This window comes from Salarias fasciatus, chromosome 18, assembly GCF_902148845.1.
Source record: "Salarias fasciatus chromosome 18, fSalaFa1.1, whole genome shotgun sequence".
Classification (NCBI taxonomy): domain Eukaryota; kingdom Metazoa; phylum Chordata; class Actinopteri; order Blenniiformes; family Blenniidae; genus Salarias; species Salarias fasciatus.
The window spans coordinates 12,819,582-12,845,488 of record NC_043762.1 but is presented as its reverse complement, the minus strand read 5'-3'; the positions used below and the strand labels follow the sequence as shown (position 1 = coordinate 12,845,488).

The window sequence follows — 25,907 nt, the reverse complement described above, 5'->3', positions numbered from 1 at the left end:
TGTAAATATGCTGTGAAAAGCATCAAGTTTTAATATTTCAACTGATAAATTTGAAGATCGAACATATTTTTTCTAATACAAGAAAAAAAAACTGTTGAAGTTAAGAGTTATATTGTAATAATATTCCAAAAAGTATCACATTTTTACTGGAGTACTAAAATTTAGATTGTTTCTGGTGTTTCTTCATTCACTGTGAACATATTAAATGTTGGAAAATTGTTAGAAATTTACCTATAAATTTAAATGTTTCCTTCTTAACGTCTGCAGTGCTGATTTAAAGGTCGCTTCAGGAAACCCGCGGGGATTAAAACACGTTGGGAAACGCATATAAAGAGAACTGACGGCTCTTTACAGTCAACAGCTGTTAAACTATAATTAGCAGGTTTTTCTTGTGACTTTGTTCTTGAGGAACGACAGCATGTATATAATTAATAATGTCCTGATAACACTTTATTAAAAGCTCTGCCAGTGATCCATCATGTGCATTAACAGGAAAACCTCCTGAATTGGCACCAACAAAAGGAGTCCTGTCATTTTTATTATTGTTAATTACACATGGAGTTATTCCTGCCTCAACAAGTCCAAAAGGCTGCTGTGAGGATGGATTTAGATTTGTTTGCTGGTGTATGTGTAATCCCAGCATGCTTATTATCAGGCTTAAGACAAGGCTGAGATTAGGAGTGCGTGTACTGAGGAGAAGTCTGAGTGTTTAAAAGGTTTCTTAACCCCCCCCAAATTAAAATTAAAGTGCAAAACCAGGTCTGGGTCCCTGAAGTTGCTCAAACAAAACAGTGTAACAGGTCCAGCAGTTGGCGACTGATCGATGTTTTTCGGATTTATGATGACAGTGGAACAACAAGAGAAAAGCTAGAATTAAAGATGATAGAAATAATTTTGCATTTTACATCAAATATATGAATTCACGCTTTATGTTCAGGATTTTTAAAAATCTTCAGTAATGATACAACAGTACAATGATCAATTTTTACCATTCTTAACTTCCATTGATTGACTTTAAGTTTAAGAATTTTTATAAAATATTACATTTATTGATTTTTTTCCCCCCATTACTTTCTGGAACAAATAAGCTTTAAATCAGAAATATTTTGAAGTTACCCAATTGAAAAAAAAAAAAATAAATAACAGTAATAAAACAGATAAGGTAGTTTTAACTCTTACATTCTACTCTTTGTTTTTTCTACTTGGTAATTTAACAAAGGCTTATTTTAAAAAAGTGTGTTTTCCAAAGCCAAAGACAGAAAAGGTCCTTCCACTCAGTGCTTTCACACCTACAGCATTTGGTCCGCTTGAAGCGGACTAGCGTCCCCAACTCCGGCAGGTTCGGTTCGTACGCGCTGGTGTGAAAGCAGACCAGTTAGTTTTGGTCCGGGACAAAGAACCGCACCGAGACCACCTCCTCGAGGAGGTGGTCTCGGTGCGGTCTCGGCGCGGTCCGCTGCTGGTGTGAAAGTTGACCAGCCTCGGTCTTGTCCGCTCTGTTGTGGAGAAGGCTTTTTGGTCGGCGGAGGCTTCCGTAGCAAGCCGCGCAGCGCATCACGTCACACATGCTGGCCAATCAGGGTTCACTTCCGCCACCCAAAACACATTATTATGTGAACAGCGCCACCAAGGGGCAGGAGGGTCATAGTGGATAGTTCATCTGCAAAAACAAGTGGTGTGAATGCGAACCGAACCAGTTGACAGCTGCAACATTTATGAATAATTTATGTCCGAACCGAACCACTCTAGCAGACTAGTAGGTGTGAAAGCACGTTTTAGTGTATTTGTGTGTATCAGAGACCCGGTAAAGAGAATTGGTTTTAAGAATTGAGATGAGATCGTCGGTTCTCGTGGCAGATTCGAAGCGCGAGTGCATCGAGAGGTTCGGGAAGGAGCCCAACGCCCGGATACTGAACGATGACGACCGGCTCTGCACCACAGAGTACTCGCGCATCGTTCCCCTGGAGAACGGAGAGGTGAAACACCGAGTGCTTCCAGCTCCTCACACACACACTCCTGCAGAACGCGCCCGCAGGGACCGCTCTGCTCTCTGGAACCAACAGGTGGTGGTGTCTCTGGTCAACGGGCGGCCCGGGTCCAGAAACTTCACCTACTCTCCGGTGCTGAGGGACTTCACCAAGGCCACCAACGTGCGGCTGCACTTCCTGCGCACCAACACCCTGCTGGGCCACCTCATCTCCAAGGCCCAGAGAGACCCGACCGTCACCCGCCGGGTGAGCCCCACCCGAAGGCCACACACACTCCCACTCCGCTGCCATTGTTTTTTTGTTTTTTTTAAATTAGTGCCTGGGATTGTCTTATTAGTATTCTGGAACACTGAATATAAATTGTTAACGTTTGAGTCTCGTTTTCATGCCAACGTTATGTTTTTACTGTCTCGTCCACTTTTATTTGCAAATAACTGAAATTTAGATGTAAATCCTGCAACAAAAACAAAGGTCCATGAATAATTTCAGCCAGAAAACCACATTTTGTGTCTTTAATCCATGTTTGAAGCTCCTGTCCTGCTCGCTGCCGCTGCTGGGATCTTTAAAGGCCCTTTAAATGAAGTGTCCTGTGTTCACTGACAGTATTACTACAGCATCAAAGACATCAGCATCGGCGGACGCTGCGTCTGTCACGGGCACGCTCAGGTCTGCGGCGGCGCTCCAGACGAGGCCAATCCCAACCGGTCAGTAGCTCCTCGTCCTCAGCGGTGCCATGAAAAGACGAGACTTTATTAAAGATATGAACTGTGTGACTGTAAGAGAAGATCTGCAGTCTTTTTGTGAGTGTAGTTTGTTGGTTTGAAGATGAAGATGAATCTGAGTAAAGACACGATCAGAAGCGCAAAGAGCTCAGTTGTTGGAAACGGGCGATGATGAAGAGTCCGTCTGATCTGAGAACGAACAACAGAAGGAATCAGAAATGTTTGATTGTGTTTCATGCGCAGCTTTTTCTCCGGGAGAAGTTTCAGCTCAACATAGCTCACTATTCATCACTACACAGTCCTCTTCCTCCAATTCTACTTTTACTTTTGGTTCTCTTTCTCTTGTTTTTCTTCTCTTTGTCTCCTTTTATCTTTTACTTCCACCCTCTTCTCTAAACCACTTTGCTGCTTTCTCCTCTGAAATGCTTTGACTTCTTGCTTTTATTCCTTTTGTATCAACTCTTCTTCTTTCACTTTAATGTTTTTCACATTATGCGTTTTGTCTTCTACCTCTTCACTTTGTGTTTAGCTTCTTCTCTTCTTCTGCTTCCTCTCTTCTTCATCTCTTCATTCAAACACCTTTCAGAGGACTGAATGCAGCAGTTTTCAGTGCCTAACTGTGTTTTGTTTCAAACATAAGGCCCGTGGGCCAAACCTGGCCTGCGAGAGGCTTATGATTGAACGATGACAGCCTCATTGTGACACAGTTATGCAATATTTTTTTGACATTTCGCTGTATTTAGCACCACGAGGTGTCATTAAAATGACTTTATGTTGAGACGGTAGTAATTTTCAGAAGTAATTGCAAAACAGTTTGCAAAAAAAAAAAAAACATGCTCCTTTTCTAAACTTATACTTGACAGCTTAAAGGTTATCTTGCCACTGTTACGGCGACGTCGTGCAGCCTGTCCCGCTGCCTCGGGGCCCTCCCGGGGCCGGTGTGAGCGCTGGTCCGCTCAGGTGTAACCTCAGGTGTGCCGTCTGTCCCGCAGCCTGCAGTGTGAGTGCCAACACAACACCTGCGGAGAGTCATGTGACCGCTGCTGCCCCGGATTCAACCAGAAGCCGTGGCGAGCCGCCACTGTGGACAGCCCCAACGAGTGTCAGCGTGAGTACACGCACACACACACACACACACACACACACACACACACACACGCACACACGCGCGAGCGCCCCTCAGGGCTCCGATGGGTCCTCTCGCCTCTGTTGTGGATGCCCTGATATGGTGATGTGGTGAAGAGTTGAGACGACTCTCCTCTTATGGTGTGTGTGTGTGTGTGTGTGATGAGCGGAGCGGCCCGGCGGGGAAAAGCTGCTTTGTGTCTGGTGAGCCCACCGAGCTTACCCAGGGGGCATCAGCTGACCTGAAGCATCGACAGATTGTCAGTCCTTGAAACCCACTCCCTAAACATAAACTTTATGAGAGGAAGAAGATCTGTCCTCTTGTTTGCTTTGGCTTTAATAGTTTCTCCTCATACTTGACAAGCAGATTTTAAATACAGAGTCGGGGGGGGGGGGAGGTAATTTGCAGAGAGTGGGGAGTAAATTCTTTGTCTTGGGGCTTTTCCTTCCCCCCCCCCACCAGCCTGCCAGTGCTTCTCCCATGCAGCCGACTGTTATTACGACCCAGAGGTGGAGAGGAGGAGAGCAAGTTTAGACACCTTCGGCAGGTATGACGGAGGCGGCGTGTGCATCAACTGCCAGGTATGAAGTGCACATCAAGTCCAAACTGATTCTGCTGTGTGCATGTGTGTGGCTGTGGGAGGGGGGGAAGAGGCATGAGCAAAAATGAGGAAATGCTCCTCATACTGGGTCCATACGCTCTCATGAGGTTCACATGCAGTCTGAAACATGTGTGAACTGGTTTGTGAGGTCAAATGAAGTTTCTATTTATACATTTCTCTTGGAATGATGGGGGATTTTTTTTTTTTCTACTCTGCCGTTTGCTGGAGATTATTCTGAAACTCATTTTAGATAATCACAGAGTTCCAGGCTCAAGGGAAAGAGGGTTTTTAGTTTGTATCGGTAGGAATCAGAGCTCACCATGAAAAAAGTGTAGGTTTAAATGTGTCAAAGTTATGAAATACAAAGACCGACAAAAGTCACAAGCACAATTTTTACCATAATTTTCTATTTTAGTTGTGATAAACATAGTTTAAACTGATCTTGAGCCCCAAATTATTGACACATTTTATGCATAGATATGAATTAATGCCTGATCAGAGAACAAAATTAGTAATAACAAAAGACAAATACATTTATTTTGTTGAAAAAAATAGTTTTCCTCAATAGGTTTTTACTTCTTGCAGACAGTCATGTAATTATTAGCAAAGACACAGAGCAGTTTTGCATCAGAAGCGAAATTATTTCATCATTGAATAACCTGGACTGTATTTCAAATAAAACAATATGAAATCACTAATGTACCTTACAGTCAAAAATGTTCATCTGCAAAACTTTTCAAAGCTGTTTTGAGGGTTTTGAGAATTTTTATATTCCTAAAAAGATAATATAATGAAATGCTTTTACTTTGAGAAACATCTGTGGGAAACGTGTAAAAATGAAGAAAAAACTACACTTCATGATGGATTGATATCATAAAAATGTTTAAAATGGATATATTTCTCTCTAGATTTCTGTTAAAGGTGCTTTCAGTAATATTCAATGGTTCTGTCCTTCGTCTCATGTCCTGTTAGCAACTAAAGTTGCTAAACTTGCTTCCAGTGTATTTTCCATCAGCTCATTCTCATGAAAACAAATTTGTGTGACTTAAAAATGTTTTTTTCCAGCCTTATGGTACACTTCTTGACAGATGTGAGTTCTAGTCCAGAAAATACGGTGTTTTGAAAAAATCTGCGACAACAAAGTCGAATGCGTGATTGGAATAATTCCAGTAGAATCATAAGTCAGAGATGTAAAACCTTTTAAAATAGGGGAAAATATACACAGCTGAGTCACTGGGTTCACACTACAGCATCTCTCTTTACCTCCAGTGAAGTGTCAGCAGCTTCAACTAAACTGAAGTAAAATATGCTTTATAATTGATGCTGACCGTTTAAAATGGAGTCATTACTTTTGTCTTAATTGGTAGGACTAAGAAAAGAAAAAAGAATATATATTCTTTGTCATTCTGTGTCATTTTCTATGTGTGTGTTTTTTTAAGCACAACACTGCAGGAGTGAACTGTGAGCAATGCCTCGAAGGCTTCTACAGGCCTCATGGAGTCGCTCCTGAATCTCCCACTGGATGCATACGTGAGTCCCATTTTCACCAATCGTGCACGCTCACCACCACAAGTGTTTCATGCAACCATGAGAGAGCGTGCTACTGTGCAATATTCAGCATGCAATGCAGAATTTTGTATGCATTTCTTTCGACTTTCTTTGCAACTACTTCTGCAGCTCTGGATCCTCTTCAGCCCCGACTTCCTGAAGAAAAGAATTTGTTCAGAAAATAATTTAAAGAAAATAATTTCTAAGTAAACACAACATAAAACAGGTAAAACAGACAGAATAGCTAGAATGACCAAAAAATAGGTACAATAGCTAAAAATACAGACAAACCAAATCTCAGAAATGGTTCTTTTAGGCACAAAGGTTGCAGACCCTCAGTAGTGCTTCCATGTGGACAGTTTCATACAACGGCCGGCACCAACTTTAGGAGGTTTTTTAAAATTATTTTCAACAGTTATACGCATCAAATCATCTGTCGTGGTAAAACTGCAAGAACAGCAACATCTTGAACTACAAGAATGTTACAAATTGACAGATCAATTAAAAATACTAAAATGTTGGAGACTCCTGGGATGAGGTGAAGGTTGATTAAAGTGTGGATCCCTGGGCGAGCATGCGGCCATGTTGCACATTTGTTGCAGATCGTAGAGGTTTTCCAGGACACAGCACCACACAGTCTGGGAACTAAATGCCCCAGCGTGGAGGCATTTGAGCCACAGCATGTGGGACCGACTTCACAAGCCAAAACAAAAGCTTGATTCACAACAATTCAGCTTTAGCATCTTGTTTCAGATGGACGCGAGCGGCACCAGCGGCTGTATTAAAGCTAAACTGGGCTCCACCACTGTTTACATTGCTTTATTGGCCCGGAGCAGCTCGACGGCAGTATAAATAGCTGCCGGTTGTGTTTGGATATTACAAAGTGGAGGAATTAAAGTGGTTGCTTCGAGCACTTTGAAAAATAAACCACAAGATGCACCAACTCAACAAAGCTAGCTTAGCAGCGGAAGGCGCTTCACCGAGTCGGTAAATGTTTGGTTTGATCTGACTTAATTGTCACATGCTTGGGTTTGTTTTTGGGATTTTAGGTTTTATTAGTTTTGGTCATTGTATTGGATTTGTAAAATAAAGATGTAATAACTTAAAAAAATGCTTCGTAACATGATGAAATTTAAGGATAGCGTTAGAATCACTTCTAAAAGTATTCCACCTCTTTGACGTCCATGTATTGATGCTAATGCTAGCTGTCTCCATGGGATGTTTGTCTGTTACTCTTTTTGAAACAGCTCACCCTCTAGTGGACACATTAGGAACAACACTGACTTTGACTGAAAAGTTAATCCAATTTTTTTTTTTTTTTTTTTTTTTTTTTTTAATTTGTACTTTATACACTGTCATGCAGACCACATCGAGCCTTCCTGAGGATCAGTTTTGGCCCATGTGTTGGATTTTTTTATTATTATTTTTTTTTTATTAACTTTTTGCAATCACATTTCATTTTCACATCTCATTTCAGGTCCTTATAAATTCTTATAAAATATCCCATTAATGACCACTGACCAGATTAGTGAAACAGCACTATTTGTGTCTGTAGCAAGTTATGAGATGATTTCTATGATTATAATGCTTAGTTAAAGTTCCCATAGTTTCTTGTTCAGACTAGAAATGATCAAAGAGTTATGTAATACCCAGATCATAGAGCATCTTCCTCCCTCTACCTGGTGAAAGGTGAAAACGTCTGAGAATTAGCTGAGAAAATTCCACATTTGAGAAATAGAATATTTGAAAATTCTAGTCAGAAGAATTTCTTGTGTAAATGCTTGTTGTTTCTGGATATGAATTGTTCCGGTGGCTTCATGCAGCTTGTCGCTGTGACCAGAGGACCACCGCCGGCTGTCAGATGGGATCTGGAAGGTGCATCTGCAAGCCGCAGTTTACAGGAGAGAACTGCGACCGCTGCTCCGACGGATACTATTACTACCCAGAGTGCATCAGTGAGTTCAGTCCTCAGTCCAGCCATCCCAGTATGCAGACGTCTTACCGCTCTGAAGCCCTTTCTCTGGGTCTCTCTTCCTCCAGGATATCCCGTTTACACCACGACCACCGAGTCCCCCGCCGGCCCCATCGTGGGTGAGTTCAGAAAACGATCCGAGCAGCAGGTTTATTGTCCACTCAGCCTGACCGACACGTTCAAACCGTCACTTTAAGTGTAGTTAAAGTGACTTTTTCTCCTTATCTCTCCTTCTACAGTTCCCAGCGCCTGTCCTCCGGGATTCTTCAACCCTCCCTACTGTCAGCGTGAGTGTGATCAGACCTCAAACCAACTCTGTTTTCATTATTCTGATGCGTCCTCTTTGTTTCAGTCTGTCCATGTTTCTCCAGCGTGCACATTTTAAAGCTGTTTTATCTGATTTGAATAGTTAAATGAACAGCATGAGCAGCGTTTAATGAGTCTGATCTGATCCAGTAGCAAGGAATCTGGTTGCAGAGGCCTCTTGTTCCAGCTTTAATCATCTGGGACTGCTCAGTGAGAACTAACCAGTCTAATCTTAGACACTACAACCTCTGCTCTCATTTCCCTTTTCTGGGCTCCTTCAAGCTGGGATTCTCATTATTCATAATACGACGTTCTTGTTCGCATGCAAACCTTTAGCCTCTCAGCTTTTTCTTGAAGTCTCATTTGACCAAATACGTAAACAAACAGTCATTTTCCCGTAACATTTCTGCCCAGGAGCTGCTGCTCATCCAGCGACAGCAGATTGAAATGCTGCTCAAAGAGTTTTCTCTGGGAATCCCTCTCCAAATAGGCTTGCAAGCGTTTTAATTCGTGAAGGTTTTTTTCCCCCTCACAGTGACGTGTTTCCTGCGTCTTTCTTCACAGCGTGTAACTGTGACTACAGCGGGACGGTGAGCGGAGTGTGTGACTCTGCGGGCCGCTGCCTGTGCCGTCAGGGCGTGGAGGGCGAGCGGTGCGACCGCTGCCGGCCCGGGTATCACTCCTTCCCCAACTGCCAGGGTGAGACCACGAGCGAGAGCCTCACGCCCCCAGGAGCTTTAAAAAACTGAAACATTTGCCTGAAATTGCTCAGGCTCCTCTTTTTTAAGTCTGGAAGGTGTTTTCAGACTCTTTGCTTTGAGACCCCGTTTTGGAGCCGTTGTGTCTTCGTGCCAAGTCTCTTCACAGACCCATAGCAGGCTTGGCAGAATCGGCGCCGCTGTGTGGATCCCTTCATCTTTGTTCAGATGTAGAATTAGAAGAAAGAGCTCCGGCTCTTTTAGATTTAGACCTCGTGGTTCAGCAGGGTGACTCACTTGAATTTGTATGAGCCCAGAACACAAAAAAAGGAACCTGAAAATCAGTGTGTTTATGCTGCCTCACATGTCTGACACAGTGAAGTAACCAATAGAAAGCAATGGAATTCCTATAACAACCAAGTTTTAGGCAAACCGAGATGCTGAACCAGTCAGCTAAAGTTCCAAACGTTTTGTAAATTTACACAAGTGACATAAAAGATGCAAATTCAATCAATTTAGTGAAGGTTTTTTTCTCCTCACAGTGACGTGATTCCTGTGCGTTTGTTCACAGCCTGTTATTGTGACTACAGCGGGACGGAGAGCGGCGTGTGTGACCCGGCGGGCCGCTGCCTGTGCCGTCAGGGCGTGGAGGGCGAGCGGTGCGACCGCTGCCGGCCCGGATATCACTCCTTCCCCAGCTGCCAGGGTGAGACGGCGGAGATACACACTGATCATTAGCCTTTATAAAGATGGCTTTCATGTTTCTGAGTGCTTCACAAAACATGAGCAGGGTGATGAGAAGAGTTACGAAATAAAAAGAAGAAGAAAATTAAATTAGACGAGTGACTTAGGAAAGTGATGCTGAAACCTTTTTAACTTAAATCTCGAGTAATGAATGTATAAATGAGAGCAATGAATGGAACAACCGACGGACAAACGGACCAGTTATTATGAGAATGGACAGACGGCTAGAAAAACAGACCAAGCTATGAACAGACAGACGAACGGGTCAACCGACAGACGAGCAAATGGACCAACTTATGGACCACAACTGTTGATTGGTGAATGCGACGCAGGTTCACATACATTCTTGAAAGTTATCCTCAAAACAGCTTTTGGAGAACCATGTTAATTAGTGGGTTAAAGTTTTTTTTTTTCCTTCATTCACAGCGTGTAACTGTGACTACAGCGGGACGGAGAGCGGACCGTGTGACCCTGCGGGCCGCTGCCTGTGCCGTCAGGGCGTGGAGGGCGAGCGGTGCGACCGCTGCCGGCCCGGATATCACTCCTTCCCCAGCTGCCAGGGTGAGACGGCGGAGATGCACACTGATCATTAGCCTTTGTAAAGATGGTTTCAGTGTTTCAACGTGCCTCAAAAAAACAAGACAGGGCGATGAGAAGACTGAAGAAAATAAAAATGACAAAAAAAACTTACTAAAAAACATCTTTGAGAAGAAAATAAAAGTAGAAGAGTGACTTCGGAAAGCGATGTTGAAACCTTTTGAAACTTAAATCTTGACTAATGAATTATAATGAAACAGCTTTTGGAGAACTACGTTAAGTCGTGTCAAAAAGTTTTTTTCTTCCTTCATTCACAGCGTGTAACTGTGACTACAGCGGGACGGCGAGCGGAGTGTGTGACCCTGCGGGCCGCTGCCTGTGCCGTCAGGGCGTGGAGGGCGAGCGGTGCGACCGCTGCCGGCCCGGATATCACTCCTTCCCCAGCTGCCAGGGTGAGACGGCGGCGATGCACACCGATCGGTCACACGTTATCATAACGTCACGAAGCTCTTCTGTTCCCCGCAGAGTGTGTGTGTGACGGAGCCGGTGTGGCCGAACGTGTGTGCGGCCCGGACGGTCGCTGCTCCTGCCTCCCCAACTTCGGAGGAGCGGAGTGCGACGAGTGCGCCCCGGGTTACTACGGATACCCCGACTGCGCTGGTGAGTTTCTGCAACTCCTGATCAGTGAACTTTTGGGATCATGACCTCTGCTGACCCCAGTGCTGCTGGAAAACACAATCATCTTCCTCTCCCAGAGCTTCTGGAAACTTCTGTTTCCTTACTGGAGATGATTTATGTGAAGTCAGGCGGCAGTTTTTCATCAGAGAGCTGCAAGACGGGATCTCACAGTATTTCTTCCTTCGGTGGAATCAGGATGTGCAAAAATAGACAAATGGAAATGATATTTATTTCAAGAGTCACTTTCGTTCAAGTTTTTTTTTCTGTGACAGGCCAATAATTTGACTGACATTTTTAAAATCCTTGATTTTTCATATCTTTGTAATTCTAATCATCAGAAATTTTTTAATCAATTTATTTTTAGTAATATCACACACTTTAGATTTTTTATTTTTTTAAAATGTTATGTATAACAGCACTTAGCGTATTTCATATTTTTAATCATTTGTCAATTTTTCTTCTTCATTTAATTACACTTTAAAAAAAATGCTTGAACTTTGTGAATTCTTACACTTGCAGAAACAAAAAACAAACCAATCAACTTTTAATTAAATTCTCATTTCAGTTTTGCTCTGATATATTAATATATGTATGAATTCCTTCACGTTTTCTGCCATTTGCTGTGTCTGTAATGTCTGTGTTGAAGTATTGAAGCACCGAAGGCTCAGTTTAACTACATCTGGAGTGATTAAATCCTCAATTCCTGCCCGCAGTGTGCCGCTGTTCTCCTGAAGGCTCGTACGGCGCGGCGTGTAACCCGCTGTCCGGTCAGTGCCTGTGTCTTCCGGGTGTGGTGGGCCAGCAGTGTGACCGCTGTGCGTCTGGACTCAGGTTCCCACAGTGTTCAGGTACACAAAGCTATTTTCCTACATGCGATATTTTATACACAAATGAACCAATAATGGCTGACTTTGTGTTTGTATGGCGGTGCTCATAATATTCCAACCGTTAAAATAGTAAAAAGAAAAAGAAAAAAAAAATGTTGGTAAAACTGCTGAAAATAAACTGTTGAAATGACTAAATTACATGAAAAGACTCAAAGTTTTACAAATTTGTAAAAGCAGCTAAATAGTATATAAACCAACTTAAAATAAATGTAATAAAATAAACAACTTGCTAAACAGCTAAAATTGATTAAAAGTTTCAAAAACAGCTACTATCTTTTAATATCGGAAACTGCTAAAACAGCTAATCTGGCTAAAAAATATATACTTTCTAAATATATTAGGCTTTAGAACTATTAAAATGGTCAAACTGTGGTAGACTTGTTGCAAAATAGCATAAAAGAGAAAAGTACTACTACTATTAAAAACTACTACACTGCTAAAATAGTTTAAAACTACAATGGTTAAACTGCTAAATTCAATATGGATTTAAATTTAACAGCTTCAACTGTTTTGTTTGTTATAATATAGTTACATCTGAATACTTTTAAAAAATATTAAGCTTATTTTAAACACATTTCACTACTTCAATCTAGTTTTATTTCATGGATATTATTTTTTTTCTCCAAACTGTGTGAATTTAGTTATCTAGTGTATCAGTGAATTGGTTAAATGTTGATTTTCTGAACATCTAGTATTATTCTGTGATCAAATCCTCCACTTACATGCATTTATTGACTCTTTATTGCACATGTGGTGTTTGTGTTTGTCGTCTCAGCTCCCGTCCTCGCATGCAACGCAGCAGGAACCGAGAGTTCCGACCCTCAGACAGTAAGTTTACAGTAAACCTCTGTAAACTCTCTATTTATCCGCTTGTCGCAGCTGCATCTTAATCTGCTTTTTGTCCGCTCGCAGCTTAAATCCAGCACAAAGTGCAGATTTACGCAGATTAGCAGATCCTTAACAGCGTGGCTTCATCCTGCAGAATTCACAAGGAAATGTTATTTCCCCTGAAATCTGAGCTTAATTAAAAAAGGAAAAGAGACTTCCTTTAATTGTAAAGAAGAACAACAACAATGTGGAGTAAGAGTTATTTATATTGTATTGAAAAGAGAAAAGGATACTAAAATCCACTCATCTAGAAAAAAAAACTGCTTTGCAGTGTAGTGAGATGTGATCGTTCTGATAGCAAAAGAAACAAAACTGTAGTTTTATCAGTGTTTTGAGGTCTTTTATCTGCGGTTTCAGGGCTCCTGTCGCTGTCGCGCCAACGTGGAGGGAAACCAGTGTGAGCGCTGTAAACCGCTCTACTGGAATCTGGCCGCAGACAACCCTCGAGGCTGCACAGGTAGGAGGACAAAACGCATGAAGTGAGGGAAATATTCCCAGAGGACAGGTAAAATGAAACGTTAATGAAGCGAATTATGCCAGAAATCCCAAAGACAATACACCTGAAAAGCTCTTTATGGGGCTCTTATTGTGATATTTTTATGGATGACCAGCGACTATAAAACTGCTAAGTCGCAGGAGAATGTCAACAATCAGGCAAATTAAGCTGACAATTAATCACAAAAGTCATTGACAGACTCTGGTCAGTTAAAGAATAACGCATTAGCTTCCTGCTCTGTGTTTGATTTCACACTACGAGATAAAAACTCCTCTGGACTTTGTTCCTTCACCGATCCTACAGAGAAGGAAACGTCCTGATAGAGGAATGATGCTGGGGGCAGCCGGTGGGGCGGCCGGGGCAGTTTCACCCGGATATCATGTCTTATGTTACAGTTCCGCTCTCCTGCAGGAATGTTATCGCCAACATGCCAGAAGACACATTCAGAGAGAAAAAAGAGCTTTTAATATCCTGAAGAATGCCTGTGACATTAAGCGGAAGCTTTTTTTTTTTCTCTCTCCCCACTGAAAAATGGTGAAAACCTCCTTTTGGAGCTTTGATGTGCAGATCTGTGGAAGATTGGAGGTGTTGTTGTGCTTCCAGATCCTGCAATCAGAGTGTATTCACAGCCTCTTTTCACTGTGCTGAACTCTGTCTGTCTGCTTTCAGACTGCGAGTGCGACCTGAAGGGGACGCTGAGCGGCCTCGGAGAGTGCAGGCAGGTCAGTATAGTGATCGACAATGTTCCGGTGTCATTAAAGCTTCTTGTTTAGCACCGACTTCCTTTAATGTGGCACTTCTGGTGCACAGCCTGCAGCTTTTATCAGCCTCTGTCTCTTCTGTTTATCCAGGGAGACGGACAGTGTTTCTGTAAGCCCGCTGCCTGTGGACAAGCCTGTGATACCTGTAAGGACGGTTACTTCCTGCTGCAGAAGAAGAACTATTTTGGGTGTCAAGGTGAGATCTTCCTCTAGTTCTTGTCCAGTCAGTTGGAATCGTTTCCATTTCAGCCGCTGTAGCCATTTTGACTGGTATGCTGAAAAACCTTTGATTACCTCCAGGGTGTCAGTGCGATGTGGGCGGCGCGATCGACTCTTCGTGCGACGAGACGTCAGGACAGTGCCGCTGTCGGAATCACGTCGTCAGTCGTAACTGCACAGAGTGAGAAGCTGCAGATTCATTTGAAATTCCCAAAATACAACACAGACACACAGAATTCAATATTTCCTTACTCCTTCTGCCATTAGGCCAGCGGCGGGCTACTACTTTCCCAATCTGCACCACCTGAAGTTTGAGGTGGAGGACGGCACGACGCCGGCCGCCCGGCCTGTGCGCTTCGGTTTCGACCCGCAGGAGTTCCCAGAGTTCAGCTGGAGGGGTTACGCTGTCATGTCTCCTGCACAGGTCCGCTCATCCCCTTCTTTACCTGCATGCCTTTTATAGATTTGATTTGGTTTACAGCTGTTTTTTCAATCCTTAAAATGTTACCTTTGTAAATGTGAATAATTGTAGTTTGCTTTTATCAGATGAAACAATAATTTGCTGATTTTTCCAAGATTAATTAACTTTTTAGCCATTCCGGAAATTTAGGAGATCATTAGTGAAGAATCAAAATTACGATTAGTTGCAGGCCTTTATTGGATAAACTGCTTTGATTGTTTCAGTCATGGCGCGATTCTTTAAAAACAGGAATCTGCCCCGCTCAGGTCTGTTGGTCCCTCTCGCTGCAGTGATTACCAGCATGACACGTACAGTAGATAAATTTAAAGGTGAAAGTGAAACTCATGCATCAGACACTTCGGACTCATGCAGCCACTGTTTTAATAGCATTTGTGTGAATACTAGAAATATGCAGGGGGAAGGAAGCTGAGGATGTCGAGAGGAGATTGTAGGAAGATGCTCCGTAATGGCAAAATGGTTGACAAGACAAAGTTAATACTAATTAATAAAAATAAAGACAACCCTGAAATTGTGTTTTTTATATATCGTAGGGTGGAAGCGTTCCAGTAAAGTCCTGATTTTCCTTCGCAGTCTGCTCTGATGCCACCCTGATTCTCTTGCTTTTTGCCACTGCGTCAGTAATCCTCCTCGCAGCACACAGCCTCTGAAAGCTGACGCTCTCTCTCTTCAGCCAGAGGTGGTCCTAACGCTTTCCCTCGCCTTTCCTGGACCTTTCCATATTGTAATGCGCTACTCCACCCCCCGCCATGAGGGGCGATCACGAGTCAGGGCATGGATGTTGGTGGTGGAAGAAGCTGAAATTCAGTCTTGCTGTGACTGTAAGTGAAGGGTCTGCTTTGCTTCGGCTGCTTTTGACCTCCTCTTCCTCCTCCTCATCCTTCTCCTTCTTCATCTCCTTCATCCAGCTTGCTGTCTGGTCTGTTAACCCACCCAGTTTGAAACTCCTCCACCTCACCTAATTTTTTTTACATTTTCTCTTAACATTTTCTCCTCATCGTCCACTCAAACCCGGGTCATTGTGGTCAGCTTGTGTGTCACTGTCATTCCCGCAGAGCGAAGTCAGAGTAACAGTGCATGTAGATCCGAAAGATGGGAGGCAGCACTTATACCGAGTGCTCCTGCGGTTCATTAACCCCCGCAGCAGCAGTGTGACTGGTAGCATCCAGGCCACCAGTACCAGAGGCACTGCAGGTAAGGCTGCCTCTGACGTTTGACTCATCATTTCACCATTAAGCTGTCAACTCTAACCTCATTAAGGATGACATTTCTCCCCTGACTTAAACCTGGTGCACGATGTGTCTTTACGCCGATGATGTGATTGTGTGACTCCGCAAACGTCTGTGCCTGCTGCTCTGCAGGGCCGCAGCAGAGTAAGGAAGTAGTTTTTCCCCGGAGTCCCTCGCCGGCCTTCCTCACTGTCCCGGGGGACGGCTTCGCTGAGCCCTTCACACTGAATCCTGGGAAGTGGATCATTCACATCAAGGCGGAAGGCGTCCTGCTGGTGAGTCTACAAGGAAACCTCTCCGATCTGAATGCAGATATATATATGAAGCTATAGCCCTAGCTCTTTCTCTACATGTCTAACCCTATCACTGCAGTAAAGTAAATCTTAAAGAAATGAATGTAAATCAATGTAGAGGCCCCTTAAACATGGAAACATAACGTGAGTGTATGTGTTTATTTATGCACATCTTTTTTGAATCGTACGGTTTCACTAATGTATTTTTTTCTTGCATTGGTCAAACACACGTCGAATACCAGGATTATTTGGTGCTGCTGCCCCGGGAATACTACGAAGCTCCTGTGCTGCAGGAAAAGATCACCGAGCCCTGCACGTACCTGCCCAGCGCAGACAAGCGGGCACAGTGAGACTCTGCATTCAAAAGGAACATATAGATCATTTGTTTTTAATCCATGCTGATCAGACTGCGTCTCTTCCTGTGTCTCAGCTGTCTCCTGTACAAACACCTTGCCATGGACGGCTTCAGCAACACCCTGGGCTCACAGGGACGTCTCTCCGCCCGCGGGGGTCGCAGGAGGAGGCAGGCTCGTGTGCGGCGCCTCACCCCGGACCACCCCAACATGGCTGCTCTCGACGGGAGACAGGTTCTTTTACTCTAAATCTGTAGAAAGAGGCTCAAACACACTGAAGATTGTCCCTTTTAGCAATGTGTGTTCGTGAATTTTCCTGCTGTTTCGGATTGTAGCACAGGAACGCTAAAACCAAAAATGTTATGGTTAAGTTTTAAAAGCTGTCAACTGATTGTGGGTCGATATTATGCTCTTTTAGTCAAGTTTCTGCTCTTTCAGTTAGTGTGATACTAATCTTAGATTACATATTGTAAGACAGCCAGTAGTTATATATTTATAAAGCAGTGAAGTTGAAGGGATTTGAAAGCGAACCTATAATTTCTAGTTTTTCATCATCTAAAATGCCAAACCAAAAATGTGACATGCAATGATGATATGAAAGTCCATTAGTTAGAGGAAGATGCTCTATAGTCTGGATGTTAGCTGCAGCTACATCAGCTAGAGGGACTGATCAGCTTCTTGTTACTCTCAGAAGTTCTTACCGTAATGTTTCTTGACAGAGGAATTTAAATCTGTGTCATGATCTCTTACACATGACCGTATGTTTGTTCCCCGCAGTCGCAGCTGGAGCTCAGTCTGCGGGTGTCCCAGCCCGGTCTGTACGCCCTCGTGCTCGAGTACGCCAGCGAGGTGGACACGACGCAGAACGTCAACGTGCTGATGAGCGGCGAGTCGAGAGGCCGGATCCCGGCCAGGGCCAACATTTACAGCTGCGCCTTGAGGTGAGAGCCGTTCGTCTTCACTGCATCAATAATATGCCTTTATGGTTAGAAGAATAAATGAGATGTCTTCGATCGAGGTGTCATTTGTTGTTTATATCGCAGCCATCTATGCCGGAGTGTCGCATTGGACAGCAGGAATCAAGTAGCCATGCTGCAGTTGACTCACAGGACCGAAGTGCTTCTGCAAACATCCACCACGTCCTTCTTCCTGGTGAGGCTAAATCTTACCACAGAACACTGGTTACCGCTCACCGTGTTCACACACACACAGCCTCCAGGTTTAATCGGTGTGTCGTCTCTCTGCAGTATAAAGTTTATGCATTGCCCGCGGAGGTTTTCTCCATTCAGTATGTGAACCCCAAAATGCTGTGTGTTTCCACTCATGGGCGCTTCACTGAAGACAGGTAAGAACCAAAACCACATACTCTCATGAACCCTTCATCAAGAAGGTGATTTCTATTGAAGAAGAAGAAAGCTCAGCGACATTAATGCCTACTTCATTGTATTTAACAGAAATCATATTGTTATTGCCGTACTCGACAATAATGCACATTAACCAAATATCTTGACAGATATCCAGTGTATAAAAATGTGTAATAATTAGTCTCAGTCATAGTCTCAAAATAGTAGAAAAAAAGTGTTATTTCAAACACTTGAAACACTTTCAAACTGAATTCATGGAATAAATGTCAGATAGTTTAAACTGTAATTATGTTTGACAAGAAAGGTTAAAGGTCCCAGTGTGTACAATTTCATTTTGTACATTAGGTGGCAGGAGAGAGTGTGTTTTTAATTTCGATATTTTCTTAAATGAAATAACTACCAGCAGCTTCACCCTCTGCTGTGTTTGTTGCTTAACCTGCAGGACAGACTGGACTAACTAACCTCAGCACTCGCAGGGGAACACAGAGAAGACATTGTGACTTTGTATTACCTTCCTTTTAGAAGTTTTTGATTTAATGTCACGCAGAAATTCCCAACACCTTTCTGTGAAAGTGTTCATTTTGAAAATTCTAGGTTTTTGTGTTGCTTTGGAGGTAAACATCTGTTTTCCAGGGGTAATTGCACACAAGTGAGAGATTTCACCTGGATATGAACTTGTCTTTAACTCCAGTGTGTTTAGAACTTCAGTTTTTTGTGACTAATTTACTTTCACCTTGAAGCTAATGACAAGGTTGGACGTTGTGTTTTACCACCTATCCGTTTGGTATGCAGCTCTGTCTCTTACTGTGTAACTCCACAAACCGCTTTCAAATGAGAGGAACAGAATTGAAAAGTACGAATGTTAACCACATTACGAATGTTTGTTCATCCTGAAACCAAGTTTTGTGTGTCTTCGCTGTTTCTAGTCTGCACTGCATTTTGAGTGAATTCGACAAACCTTCCTTCGCCTGGATTCTGTACGCGGCTCAGGACGGAAAGCTGTCGTCCTCCGCAGCTCCCGCTCCACAGCGAGCGGAGAGCGAGGACTGGAGGAGGAGGCGACAGTCGGGGGGTTTCCCCCTCCGTGAACCTCCCATAGACGGGATACTGCTCAAATACCCTCAGGTACCAGCGATTAAAAAAAAAACAAAAAAAAAAAAACTCACACATCTACCCCCCCGCCCCCTCTTCTGGGAAACAACCCGAGCCTTCCTGCTCTCCACTCTGCTGCGGGGTGTTGGAGACATTCGATCAGCCCTGTCATGGGTTCATTTTCAACCATCTCACTGACATTTCTTCAACTCTTCTCGTCCTCGTTTCTTTCTGGCAGACGGAGATCAGTTTCCGTCCGGAGGTGCCGCTCCCAGGCAGGTATGTGGTGGTGGTCCATTACCATCAGCCTGAGCATGCGTCCTTCCCTGTGGAGGTGCGAGTGGATGCTGGAAAAGAATGGAAAGGTGAGTGTGTGGGTGGAAGAGGGGGCCTCGCTGCTGCCTGATCAAACAGGATCATGTGGAACATATAACAGTTGAGCATTTTCATAAATTCTGCAACCAATCAACGATCGAGAAGTTTCTCAAATTCATGAGCTCTCACAGCTTGTAGAGCTCTGACCCGTTCTGTAGTTCTCACACATTCTAGAATTTTGTTCAATCGTAGAACACTCCCCACATTCTAGAATTCTCAAAACGCCAGAATCCCAGAAGCGGTCAGTGTTTCGCACACCCATTTCCTCCTGCATTCTGAGACTGTCATTACCTCCTCAGTGTGAGTTCAGGGGAAAAATAAGAGGAAATGTGGGAGTTACCAAACATGGTCTCTTCCATGATAAAGGGTTGAAGAGTTTATTGGTTCCCATCAGATCCCTCTGGGATCTGGGGACTGGAGTTCGTCCCTTGCTGCTCTGTGTGAGAGGTAGATCCACCCGGAACACGCTGAGCTCCTATTAGAGAATCGTGTGATTAGTTATTTATATCTATCCGTGGTATTTCTACACTTCAGGCAGCGCAGTGGTGCAGTGGAAGGCTCTCACGTCAATTATTTTCATCCGGACTTTTTGTATGGCTACTCCAACGTTCTCCTACAATGTTTCCCACTTCCTACAGGTGGGATCAACGCCACCTTCTGTCCCGCCGTCTCGGGCTGCAGGCAGGTCGTCATCGCCGACGGCCGCATCGCCCTGGACTTCGACAGGGATACCTGGCAGCGGCCCGCCGTTTCGTTGACTGTACCACCGAATAAGACTCTCATCCTGGTGAGAGTCAGTGAGAGAAATGTTTTTGAAAAGCCAGCTGAATGAAACCTGGCTTTGCGGAGGTTTGTCAAGTCTGGATGAGCTTGAGGACTTGGCTCTGCGCTCCTTGTTATGCCACAGCTCCGACAACAACAATGAAGGGCCTGTGCTCCACCTGGCAGCCGTACACGGCTTTATAAACCTAAGCCTTCTGCCCCGAGTGGATCAGGGGGCAATTCAGGCTCTGCTCACATGTTTCCTTCAGTTTCCTTTCCTCAAACTAAATAAAAATCCCACTGCGTCATTAAAACAAAGCAGATTTAAGCTGCAGTTTTTGAGATTGTGCATGTCTGATATGTTTTAATAAACTGCATCTCTCTTTTTTTAGGATTATATCATGCTGGTTCCTGATGACAGTTACACACCGGAGCTCCTGAAAGAGAAGCCGCTGGACAAATCTGCAGAATTCACACAGCAGTGCAGAGGAGAAGGCTTTTATATTCAGTATGTGCACACCGTGATAAAATCACACACTGATGCTTCTCATATTTGTGCAGTTTTAGAACTTGCTTTGCAGTGATGATTATTTTTAGGCATAAAAATGCAGTTTTAGGGAATGTTGCTGCAGAAGTTCTTTAAAATCCTAATAGCCGCAGATGTTTTAGTAAATGGCCCCTCCTAGTGGTTAGAACAGAATATAAACCCACACTGCTCTTGGTTTTCTGTCTTCAGTCCCTCTGGTTCGTCTCAGTTCTGCCGGGAGTCGGCCCGCTCTCTCGTGGCTGCGTATAACGACGGCGCGCTGCCGTGCGACTGTGACCCGTCCGGATCTACCCGGACCCTCTGCGACCCGGACGGGGGTCAGTGTCCCTGCCGGCAGCACGTCATCGGCCGGAGGTGCACCAAATGCGCCACAGGATACTACGGATTCCCCTACTGCAGGCGTGAGTGGCTGAACGGCTCCCAGCTCCGCCGTCGCACCGCCCCCCTCTTTCTGACTGACCCGAGTCTTTTCCCCCTCCACCCTCCCCGCAGCGTGCGAATGCGGCCGCAGACTCTGCGACGAAGTGACGGGACGCTGCATCTGCCCTCCTCAGACCGTCAGACCGGCCTGTGACGTCTGCCAGAATCAGACTTTCAGCTTCCACCCCCTGCTGGGCTGCGAGAGCTGCGGCTGCTCGCCAAACGGCGTGCTCGCCAACCCCGGGCCTCAGTGTGACCGCCTCACCGGACAGTGCAGGCGAGAAGACGCACGCATGTTTACTCCTGTGTCGCAGCTTCCCCCTCTCAGGATATAACAGGAAAGCCTACATTTAACAGTTTAGCCTCTTTAAAACCCTCAGGTATTATCAGAAGAACATGAGGGTTGTACCATCATGACATAAACATCAAACTTTAGGGATCACTTCAATATTTAGAGCTAAAAAAAATCTACAATATCTGCAAAAAAAGATCTTACGTGGACTCACTAGATGTACAAATCGTTGCTTTTTACCATATTTTAAAGCCATATTTGGTCAAAGCAACAACAATAACCAAACCCTCAGTATCAGAAATGTTTCCTCTTAAATTTTCAATGGAAAATGGCAAACAGTTGGCAATGACAAGAAAGTCAGCAACCATCGACCAGACCATGAAACTCACACTTCATCTGAAAGACAGTGGAAAGTCTTGATTCACACAGGTTTCAGAAACAAAGACAAAATTTGTGAAACAGTTGAAAATACGGTAGAAAAGACACTGGAGTGCCTTATCTGTATCATTTTAAATCTTTAGCTGTCCTGACTGTCGTTCCTCCTGTGCAGCTGTAAGCCTCGGATCGGAGGCCGGCAGTGCGACCGCTGCGCCGCGGGCTTTTACCGCTTCCCCGACTGTTTGCCCTGCAACTGCAACCAGGGGGGGGTCACGGCCAACGTGTGCGACCCGGACACGGGCCGGTGCCTCTGCAAGGTGAGCGCAGCCCCGCGCGCCCGTCGCCCCCCCGCGCCTCCGGCTCCTCCCTTCTGACGCCGTCTCTCTCGCCGCCGCCAGAGAAATGTCGCTGGCAGCAGGTGCAGCACCTGTCGGGAAGGGTCCTTCTATTTCGACCGCTCCAGCCCCTTCGGCTGTACCAGCTGCTTCTGTTTCGGAGCCACTGACCGGTGTCAGAGCTCCAGAAAGCGCAGGGGGAAGGTGTGTGTGTGCGTGTCTGCTTTGTACGTGCCGCTGCATGTCTGCGAATGCCTTTGGAAATTTCATGTCTGCAGAAGCTTCCTGGCCGATTGAAGCTGTTGAGCAGCAGCAGTTTGATGCAGGCTGCACTGTTGATGAGGGAGAAACAGCCTGAGGGACGCCACTGTGTCGTCGTGCATGAAACAGTTACTGCATGAACACGCCTGAGGAAATGCTTTTCCTTTTTTGATCCACTCAGAAAAACACCCTGTTGTGTACAAATTTGTCCACATTTTTTCAAGAGCCTTTCTGTTTGATGAAAAACTTTCAACCTCAAGCATGATAATAATCACCTCTTTACTTCTCTTCACTTCTCCAGCCCATCAACTTAAACTCACATTATTATCGGGAATGCTTTGAAACGCCTCAGTGCTCATCTTGATATGAGACATTTGTCAGGTTTTTGGCATTTATGTGATCACATCTATGATTTCCTTAAAACTAATGTTGAAACGGTTTCTACTGCAAAATGGAGAAAACGCAGAATTTAGGCCCAAATATGAAAAATTGTCAAAAGTAACTCAGGAATCATGAGAGAAATTAATAATGAAAAAGCTATTTTGGAAGTTCTAATAACTGATTGAAAATGAATAAAAAAACAAAACATTTTAAATACATTTAAAATGACTGAAACAGCTCAGCATGGCAAAAAAAAAAAACCCTAAAACTGATTTTTCTTTACAAAAAAAAAAAAGGTTAAAAATAGACAACATTGTTGAACTGATTAAAATGATAGAATAGTTAAAAAGAATGGTAAAACTGCCACAGTGGCTTAAATAGCTTTAACAAATAAAGTTAAACAGCTTAAATAATCTAAATATACAAAAAAAATTTAAATAAATGAATGTAATATTAAAACTGATTAAAACTGATGGCTAAATCTAACTATTCCTACTAAAACTGCAAAAAAACGAGTTAAAAAAAAGCTAATATCACTGAGAACATTTGTTAATGGCAAAACTGATTCAGCAAACTAAAATTGATGCAATATAATTATCTAATGGTTACATGTATTTTTTTCAAATCAGCTTTCTTATATATTAAATCTTACACTTTTGGTAACTATAGCAACATTCATAAACTGTATTGTCTGAACTGGAAACACTGAGCATGATCTGCGGCTTCCCTTTAACTCACCCTGCTGTCTGCCGCTCTGTTAAATCTGTAAATGAGAACCGGGGACTGACGCTGTCGCTGATCTGCGCGAGCAGTTTGTCCAGATGCGAGGCTGGCGTCTGGAGAGCTCCGAGAACGAGGACGTCCCGTCGGTCTTGAACGCGGCCAGCAACACGGTGGTGGCCGACGTTCAGGAGCTCCCCTCCGTCGTTCAGGCTCTGCACTGGGTGGCGCCGCAGTCCTACCTGGGAAACAGGGTGAGTTCAAATGCAGAAACACCAGCAGGCATTTGTACAAAAACTAAGTCAGCATAGCGAAAAGGAAGCCTGGGTACAGCATGATTTTACAGCATGACCTTTCCTACTGGTTTAAACTCTTTCTGATATTTCTGGAGACTAAATCTTCTTCTTTTTACTCTCAGGTTTCATCTTATGGCGGATTCCTCACCTATCAGGTCAAAACGTTCGGGATTCCCAGTGAAGGAATGAAGCTGATCAGCAAAAGGCCCGACGTCATACTGACTGTATGCTGAGATCCAGGCTTTTTGTTTCTCTTCCCACTTTCAGGAACACATTTAATTGATTGGTTGTTGTGCTTGTTGGCAGGGTCAGAACATGACTCTGATCCACATGGCTCCTCAGGATCCTCTCCCTGACAGACTGTATCAGGGCCGAGTGCAACTTCTGGAGGTCAAATAAAAAGATCCACCGTTTTACTCACACTTTAAAGTGTTTTGTCCTGGATTGGGTTTGAATTTGCTCGTTTTGTCTGCGTCTGTAGGGAAACTGGCGTCACGCCGGCACCAACAGGCCCGTGTCCAGAGAGGAGCTGATGATGGTCTTGGCCAACCTGGCGGGCCTCAGGATCCGGGCCCTGTACTTCACCCAGAGCCAGCGCCTCAGCTTGGGGGAGGTGGGCCTGGAGAGGGCCACCGGCTCTGGAACCGGAAGCCCCGGGAACACCGTGGAGGTCTGTTCCTGCCCCCCTCAGTACGACGGAGACTCCTGTGAGGTGAGAGACTTGTAACTGCAGCTTTTCCAGTAGCGATGCGTGTTTCGGTCGGTTGCGCCGTCCTCTGTGACCCCCGTGCGAAGACGGTGTGTACACTGGAGGAGGAGGAGTCTGTCGTCTGTGCTGTGAGAACAGATGAGGGTGAAGAGATCAGGAACATTTTGTCAGGTTGGAATAGCAGCGGACGATAAAGGAGAGGGCGTGGCAGGGGGAAAAAAGAAAGAAAGAAAGCGTGCTGTCATCTTCGAGGGGCTGGTACACCGCCTCATATTTTCGGGGTGTCCAGACACGCCTGATCCAGGCACCACACCCTTTCCCGAGAGGAAATAAAAAGCATCAGCTGAGGTGGAATCCGCTGGAAAACACCGCCCTGAGCCGGGAGCCGAGCAGGGGGAGGAATGTGTGGCACAATCATGCAGACATAATATTAGTGATTATACAGCTATCATCACTGGCATGGCTGCAGCGCCCAGAAACGTGGTCCAAACAGCCGTGATGCGGCCCCTAAAGCTTCGCTCGAATGCTGCTCATCCCGCTTCAATCCGCTGTTTGAAGTGATGTTTGCACCTCTCCGCTCTGATTTGTACCGACTGAGAAAATTAAAAACAAAGCACCACTGATCAGAGAGGAGTAATCTCTGATTAACAAAGTGTGACAAAAACAAAGTTCCCCATGTTTGTGCTGATGTTGTTTCCATGGATCTGGTTGCCTACCAGTGTGGGGGGGGGGGGTTATGTGTGTGTGTGTGTTTAAAGGAAGTCCATTATGCGTGCCCAGAGGTGGTATGACAAGACGCCGCTCCCCGACTGTCAAGGTGTGGCAGGTGGTAACTCGGCGTTACTCATAAACCTGCGTGCGCTCGCTTGATTTGGCCTCCGGTGTGAGTGTGTGTGTGTGTCTGTGTCTGTAAGTGTGTGTGTACGGCTGACACACCCGACTGTGTCTACTGATTCAGACGTGAGTTTTCTCTACTGTGTAGTCTGAGGATGTCTGGCTTTCCTGTCGGTCACAAGCTTTACACAAGCCACTCTTATGAACACACACATACACACACACACACACACACACACACACACACACACACACACACACACACACACACACACACACACACACACACACACACACACACACACACAGTGTTTCCATCACTCATTTCCAGCAAACTCACTCTCAACTCAAAATTGAGTTTTGTCCATACTATGAAATGAGTCCTCATAAGAACACAACAACCAGAACACAAACTCAACCCCCATGGTGTTTTTACAATACAACACAAATGCTTTTTAATCCCAGGGGGGAGAAACATCTTAGTACTATTGCTCCACTTAAAAAATGTATTAAACAACTAAATAAAGTATATACTCAAGGTAAATAAGTATGCTATGAGGGGATTTTATACTGGGATCATTTTAAGAAATTTTACATTGACTTATCTTCTATCTAAC

The 25,907-nt window shown here is 44.4% G+C and overlaps 1 protein-coding gene across 3 annotated transcripts in view; it reads left to right on the top strand.

Moving 5' to 3' along the window:
- Positions 1–25,907, top strand: part of LOC115405053 (laminin subunit alpha-3-like) — a 58,025-nt gene that overhangs the window by 18,166 nt on the left and 13,952 nt on the right. The window contains exons 4-43 of one of the 3 annotated variants that reach the window (XM_030114478.1): positions 1,858–1,976; positions 2,064–2,234; positions 2,592–2,692; positions 3,703–3,818; positions 4,299–4,417; positions 5,877–5,967; positions 7,809–7,940; positions 8,026–8,076; positions 8,197–8,244; positions 8,828–8,962; positions 9,533–9,667; positions 10,132–10,266; positions 10,560–10,694; positions 10,768–10,902; positions 11,634–11,768; positions 12,583–12,635; positions 13,053–13,152; positions 13,861–13,913; positions 14,043–14,148; positions 14,253–14,352; positions 14,439–14,595; positions 15,705–15,843; positions 16,011–16,153; positions 16,414–16,517; positions 16,602–16,758; positions 17,302–17,465; positions 17,568–17,676; positions 17,772–17,869; positions 18,815–19,013; positions 19,219–19,345; positions 19,994–20,142; positions 20,510–20,625; positions 20,854–21,065; positions 21,157–21,361; positions 21,927–22,071; positions 22,153–22,293; positions 23,544–23,705; positions 23,870–23,971; positions 24,054–24,137; positions 24,229–24,459. In XM_030114478.1, coding sequence (XP_029970338.1) covers positions 1,858–1,976; positions 2,064–2,234; positions 2,592–2,692; positions 3,703–3,818; positions 4,299–4,417; positions 5,877–5,967; positions 7,809–7,940; positions 8,026–8,076; positions 8,197–8,244; positions 8,828–8,962; positions 9,533–9,667; positions 10,132–10,266; positions 10,560–10,694; positions 10,768–10,902; positions 11,634–11,768; positions 12,583–12,635; positions 13,053–13,152; positions 13,861–13,913; positions 14,043–14,148; positions 14,253–14,352; positions 14,439–14,595; positions 15,705–15,843; positions 16,011–16,153; positions 16,414–16,517; positions 16,602–16,758; positions 17,302–17,465; positions 17,568–17,676; positions 17,772–17,869; positions 18,815–19,013; positions 19,219–19,345; positions 19,994–20,142; positions 20,510–20,625; positions 20,854–21,065; positions 21,157–21,361; positions 21,927–22,071; positions 22,153–22,293; positions 23,544–23,705; positions 23,870–23,971; positions 24,054–24,137; positions 24,229–24,459 — 5,114 coding nt within the window. The remainder of the gene's footprint in view (positions 1–1,857; positions 1,977–2,063; positions 2,235–2,591; positions 2,693–3,702; positions 3,819–4,298; positions 4,418–5,876; positions 5,968–7,808; positions 7,941–8,025; positions 8,077–8,196; positions 8,245–8,827; positions 8,963–9,532; positions 9,668–10,131; positions 10,267–10,559; positions 10,695–10,767; positions 10,903–11,633; positions 11,769–12,582; positions 12,636–13,052; positions 13,153–13,860; positions 13,914–14,042; positions 14,149–14,252; positions 14,353–14,438; positions 14,596–15,704; positions 15,844–16,010; positions 16,154–16,413; positions 16,518–16,601; positions 16,759–17,301; positions 17,466–17,567; positions 17,677–17,771; positions 17,870–18,814; positions 19,014–19,218; positions 19,346–19,993; positions 20,143–20,509; positions 20,626–20,853; positions 21,066–21,156; positions 21,362–21,926; positions 22,072–22,152; positions 22,294–23,543; positions 23,706–23,869; positions 23,972–24,053; positions 24,138–24,228; positions 24,460–25,907) is intronic. The other 2 variants (XM_030114480.1, XM_030114481.1) reach the window with 2 other exon arrangements.